The 6,000-nt window shown below is 40.8% G+C and overlaps 1 protein-coding gene across 2 annotated transcripts in view; it reads left to right on the top strand.

Annotated features, from left to right (window-relative positions):
- The first annotated feature begins 5,673 nt into the window (after window positions 1-5,673).
- Window positions 5,674-6,000, top strand: part of SNX2 (sorting nexin 2) — a 31,427-nt gene continuing 31,100 nt past the window's right edge. For both annotated transcript variants that reach the window (XM_050328840.1, XM_050328839.1), the window contains exon 1: window positions 5,674-5,804. In XM_050328840.1, coding sequence (XP_050184797.1) covers window positions 5,697-5,804 — 108 coding nt within the window. In that variant the 5' untranslated portion in view covers window positions 5,674-5,696. The remainder of the gene's footprint in view (window positions 5,805-6,000) is intronic.

Here is a 6,000-nt window from a genome sequence, read left to right as displayed (position 1 = left end):
CTTTTCTCTAACCAGATGGATTTTCAAAGGGTAATTTTTGATGTGCCACACAGGGACAGCACTAACTGATATTGTGCAGTGACTTATCTCTGACACTGTACCAAAGGTCCAGCCTCCTTTCCCCACTGCTCTGTTTTTCTCGTGTCATGCAGTTTTGGATGAAAGAATTAAGACAACTCAAAACATTGACATAAACAGATAGCTCTAAAAAAGGAGTCAAAGAATATTCACTGAAATGAATTGATACAAGTATCACTCAGACAGCCTTTAAGATCGCATATGAATCTTAAAGCAGACTGATGGCTTCTGATACTTTTACCTTTAGCTGAAAGTCCTAGCAAGTTAGAGAATAGCAAAAACTAGATGTTGGCTTTAGTGATTTGACGTAAGAAATCTTGTAACAATGACAAAATGAGTTACAATGACAAAACTCTGACAAAATGAGTTAAAATTGATTAATAAAACTCTGCAAATTTTCATACCTTACATGGGACCAACTGCACACCATAAATGATTTCCTTACCTTCCCTGAAAAGAGGAAAACAGGTCAAGACAGCTTTGTATTTATAGAAATGTATAAAATTGACTTAGTCATGGAGCATGGGCTTGAAAGTACATGACCCAAAAATTTTGCTGGGCTGAAGTTGAACAATTAATTACTTGGCATTGAGGAACCCTTAACTCCCTTTAATGTGATTAAGACTATGCTTCTCTCTGTGGACGTACACTGGTGGTTGAAGAAGGGTTAGCTTCAGGTAAGTGCTTTATCCAGGTATTGTCCTGTCTCCATCCATTCTGAATCATCAGTCTTTTTACACATGTGCCTTCTATTTCGGCAAGGGACATCTCAGGTCTACCATCTGCTGACCATATCCTTATATTTCTTTCCAGCATGACCCCTGTATTGGGTCACAACCCATGAGATTTGACAGGCAGCTGTTAGGGAGTGAGCGTCTGAAGCCAAAAGCAAATCAGGCTATCTCAGATGCTACTGTGTCTCACATCAATGGCCTGGTTTAGATGTAAGGTTAGCAGTGTAAAATAAAACTGAAACTTTGCTGGAAGCCACTCTCTCTTGTAAAGCATAAACGGTGGAGGACAATCTGAATTGCAGATAAATGTATGTCACAGTAATCAATGTTTCTTCCTTAGTTTTCACCTGCCATTAGTGTTTATCAAGATGGAAAAAACTACTACTCTTCTACATCATCTTACTGTTGAAACAGGGTAAACATACAGCTAATATAGATGAGCTATAGAGCTTTATATTTAAGTGTTATTTAGATTAACTAGGGAACAGAAACTCCCATTTCCTTGTTTGATAGAGGCCAGTATCCATCACTAGTCCAAAGGCAAATGAAACATCTGACTGATAAAAGAACCGGTCTCTTTTACATGTTTAAAAAAAAATTTTTCTGTAATAAAAGAAAACACTGACCACTCACTGGCAAAGAAAGGTGATGAAACAAATAATTTTTTAATAAAATATGCCATTAAATACCGAGATGGAAAGGTGGTGTATATTTCACAGAACAGTCATCCTGATCTGAAGTGTAAAGTTCATTTGGCTGACTGAATGAGTGGGCGAATGAATCAAATGCACAGATACGGTAAATTTTTCTTAGGAAGGCTGACTCACTGCAAGGCTTTACTGCTGTGTGCTAATGCAGTCACTACAAAATAACACAATATTCCTTCTTCAATATTTTATACATTGGAAAAATAAAATCTCAAAACCACATCTCTAATTCTAAGCACACTGTACTTAGCCATTTTTTTGCAATATCTCTTAATGAGAAAATATTCCTTCAGTATTTCCTGAAAATTTATCTTTTATGATTTTTTTCATAAGAAAGCTAATGAAATATTGTATGTTAATCTATTATAGGTTAGGTACAAAGCTGTTTAGAAAACCAAGTCAGAAGTTATTTTTCAGTGATTACCATTTTTATAAAAGCCTGATACAGTTTATTATTCTCATGTGTAATAGAACAGGGAGAATGCATACTGCATTTGCAAGTGATATCAAACTGCTGTAGCATAGCAAGAGAATTCAAAGTGGTCAAAACAGATTGAAGTAAATGCCAGTAAAAAGAAAGACAAAATTCCATAGGGAATGTGAGATTTTATCCAAAGTCCAACTGAACCACAGATACAAAATGAGGCCAATATCAGTTCTGAATATAATCACAAGCCCAGTGTCATGTTGCTAGAAAGTCATCCTTCATATGAGGATGTTTAACTGTGGTGACAGAGCATGAGGTTAGGCAGGAAGAATATCTTTTCCGATTCTAGAGAGCAAAGCATTAAAGCACATTGCCTGCAGAGGTTTCAGGGTCTTCATCGCTGGAGCTGCTGAAGAAAAAGTTTGACAAACATTTTTCGGCAAATGGACTAGATAATCTCCTACAGCTCCCTGCAGATGTATTTGTGAGGCAGATGTATTGACTTGGAGGAACTAGTGGCTGATGGGCCAAAACCAGAAATTAGCATTTTTGGAGGGTTCTCAATGTCTCCTAAGGCTAATCAAGAAAGTATGGGACTTGACAAGGGCCAATAAAGGGAAAGTAAAGGACAGAATAGAGAAGGAAAGACATAAAAGGCCACTCCTAAAAATGGGTGAGGGTAAGGCTAGTACTGTGATACTGGAGAATGTTGTCTATGTGAAGAAACTGATGAAATGCTAGGTATTCTAGAAAAAAAACCAATTCCCAGCTGCCTCAGTTAGGGCATTCAAATTAGTGAACACTTTAGGTTTAAATTTTTTCTTCTCACCGCCTGTGTAATACTGCCACAGAAATCCTCTGAAGATAAAATTCATCAGTGCCTGTGAAACACTTTGATTTGGTAGTGACAAACCCCAGAGAAATGCCTGTGAAGAGACAAATCTTTTTATTTTCAGGGTAGGGTTGGAAGTGGGTATTACAAATGCTCCTAACAGAGCTGTTAGGAGACAATAAGAAAAACCAGTGTAACTGTGCAGTCAGTGTTTCTCAGGAAGAGGGCTCCTATAGGAACATTATCATGTAACCAGGTAATTAAAGCAGGCACATGACATATACACAAGTTCCATGTTGTTCCATGTTGTAAACTTAGTCTTGATATTTCTACTTCTACAGTTGGAGGTCTTGACTTAATTCATATCCATCTCACATAGCATTACAGAGGTGGATTTATTGGCTGCAAGGAAGGGATAGTTGCAATTTCCATTAGGACACGTGGGTAGTTTCCTGTTCTCTATCTTAGATTCTGACTTCATAGCATGAGTAGCATTGACAGCTCTTTTCTATTTGTTGAGTGACATACACATTATTACTCACACTGACAAGGATGAGGCTTGGTTTTAAATTGGGGTTTTGATTTTTCAGTAACACATCACAATCTCATATGTCATTGGTTTTTTGCATTCACCCTAAATTTTCCTGCAGCATTGTTTTCTAATTTATTTTCTTGATTGCTTTTGTCTAATCTGGATTATTTTCCCACAAAGATTTACCAATCCAGTTTTTCAAACTTAAACCTCAATTAGCTAAAAATCCAGCTCCTGTAGTTATCCATACATTATTCCTTGATCCCTCTATCCCAAGAGATAAATATCTATAATAGATTCTGTGGCCACAGATCTCTTTAGCCTGCTTTGTAATTACAATGTTATTTTGAATCAGAGAAACTAAACTTCTTATGTATCTTTCTTAATGAGTGATGTAACCCAAACAACCAAATAAAAAAACCCACCACAAAACCCACAAACAAACCAACAGGTGACTTCTTGCTTACACTTCATTTTATTCTGCTTCTGTCACATACTCAACTGTTGGAAAGATGACTACTTCAAGGTATGAGGGAGTTGATTTTTAGCCTAGGTATATGAGTGTTAAAGATATAGGTATGAATTTTGATGAAGTCAGAAAACTAGTCAGTCTAGTGGAAAACTATTAAACACCTAAGTACTATGCTAGATTAGTACACTAGCCAGAAATATAAAAAAAAATACAAAATGTATATCTTATGATCTTTCTAATCACAACAAATAAAATTATGGTGATATATCTAAGAGTATAATGTCAGAGGACACTATTATTATTGGAATAATTAAAGAATAAATAAAGACAAATTATTATTGGGGTAATTCAATCCCAGTATCTAGATGAAGCATGAGCATGTCAGTTATTTGAAAAGTTTTTAGGAACAGCATAGTGGAACAGGAATACCACAAGAAATTGGAAAGGTCATAAGAATATACTCATAGTGTCATCCACAAAAACGTAATGCCAGAGAACTGCACTTCTGGATTGAAAATATTTATATATTTTGAATAGATTTTTTTCAGTTGCTTACTCTGAATTTTTAAACCTTAAAAGACATCTAAATCTTATTTAGAGACGTATTGAAAACAATAGGCTGAGCTTCAGAATAGAGTAAAAATGTAAACAGAGTATATTTCACCTCACAGACAGTCATGACAAACAAGCTAAGCAGCACTGCTATCTTGTTTTATACAGAAAAGGGAAACACCAGTATACTGCAAAATATTCTGTTTACCCTGAAACCTAAAAATGCTATCCAACCTGGTAAAAGACAAGGGAGTTAGTACAGCTTTTTAGTAACGGTAATATTGTAGCTGTTTTGGTCTCAAAATACATCTTTTACCAAAATAGCAGATAACTTTTTCTGATTTGAAAATGAGAAAGCTTGACTGTTCCTTTTCCATCTACTTCTATACATCTAAGAAGAGATAGTGTCCTTATTTATTTATTTATTGTAATTCTTACTCTTAAGTCTCCTCTGTTTGGTAACTTCTTTGCTACTTGCAATGAGAAACTTGGAGTTCTTGAGCTTCAACACTCATTTAGTTCTCCTGAGAGGGAAATTTGCCAGGTCTCACTCAAAGCACCGAGGCATGAAATGTTCTCAGATGTTGGCAGGGCCTAACTCAGCAGTCCACATCTCTCAGGAGAGAGCTCTCCACAATTTATGACATCCTGAGCTTAGGCAATACAGTCAAAATTATGCACAGTACTCTACGTGTTTTCAAGGTGTATTTCTGTTTACGCATTTACAACTTTCTGGAAATAAATATGGTGACCAGTGACAGGTGGTGTCCCCCAACAGCCAGTACTGGGGCTGATACTGTTCAACATCTGTGTCAGTGGCACAGACAGTGGCATTGAGGGCACCCTCGGGAGGTTTACTGACAACATCAAGCTGAGTGGTGCAGTCGACACACTGCAGGGAAGGGCTGCCATCCAGAGGGACCTGGACAGGCTGGAGAGGTGGCCTGTGCGAAACTCATGAAGTTCTACAAAGCAAAGTGCAAGGTCCTACACCGGATGGGGAGAGGAAAGGGGAGAGGAAGGGAATGGAGACTGGGAAAAAGGTGGGAAGGGAATGGGGAAAGGGATGGAGAAGGGGATGAGGATGGGAAAGGGGAATTGAATGGGAAAGGGGATGGGGAAAGTGGTGGGGAAGGGGAAGGAGAGGAGGCAGGGGATAGGGAAGGCGGTAGGGATGGGGATGGAGGTAGGGAAGACGATGGTGAAGGGCTGACGAGGGTGCTGGGAAGGGAACTGGGTTGGGGCGGGAACGCGCACGGATCTGGTAAGGGATGAAGGGGCCGCCGGCCCCGCCCCCGCCCCGGTCACGTGCGGGCGGGGGCGGTGTGCGGTCACGTGACGCGGGCCGGGCAGCACGGGAAGATGGCGGCGGAGCGGGAGCCGCCGCCGCTGGGGGAGGCGCGGCCCGCCGACCTGGAGGAGCTGGAGGATGGCGAGGACCTCTTCACCAGCACCGTGTCCACCCTGGAGGTAAGGAGAGGCCGCCCGCCGCCGCGCGCCCCGAGCCTCGCAGCCGGGCCGGCGCCCGCCGGGCCCTCCCCTCCCGTCCCGTCCCCTCGCTGTCATCCCGCTGCTCCTCGCCCTGCCCGTGCCCCACGCCCCGCCGCAGCCCCTCACCGGCCGGGTCTTCCGCTCCTGCCCCGGCAGTGCCCGCTCGGCGCGTCCC

The sequence above is a fragment of the Myiozetetes cayanensis genome, unplaced genomic scaffold, assembly GCF_022539395.1.
Source record: "Myiozetetes cayanensis isolate MyiCay16 unplaced genomic scaffold, myiCay2020 scf4, whole genome shotgun sequence".
Taxonomy (NCBI): domain Eukaryota; kingdom Metazoa; phylum Chordata; class Aves; order Passeriformes; family Tyrannidae; genus Myiozetetes; species Myiozetetes cayanensis.
This window is presented reverse-complemented; position numbering and strand designations above follow the sequence as displayed.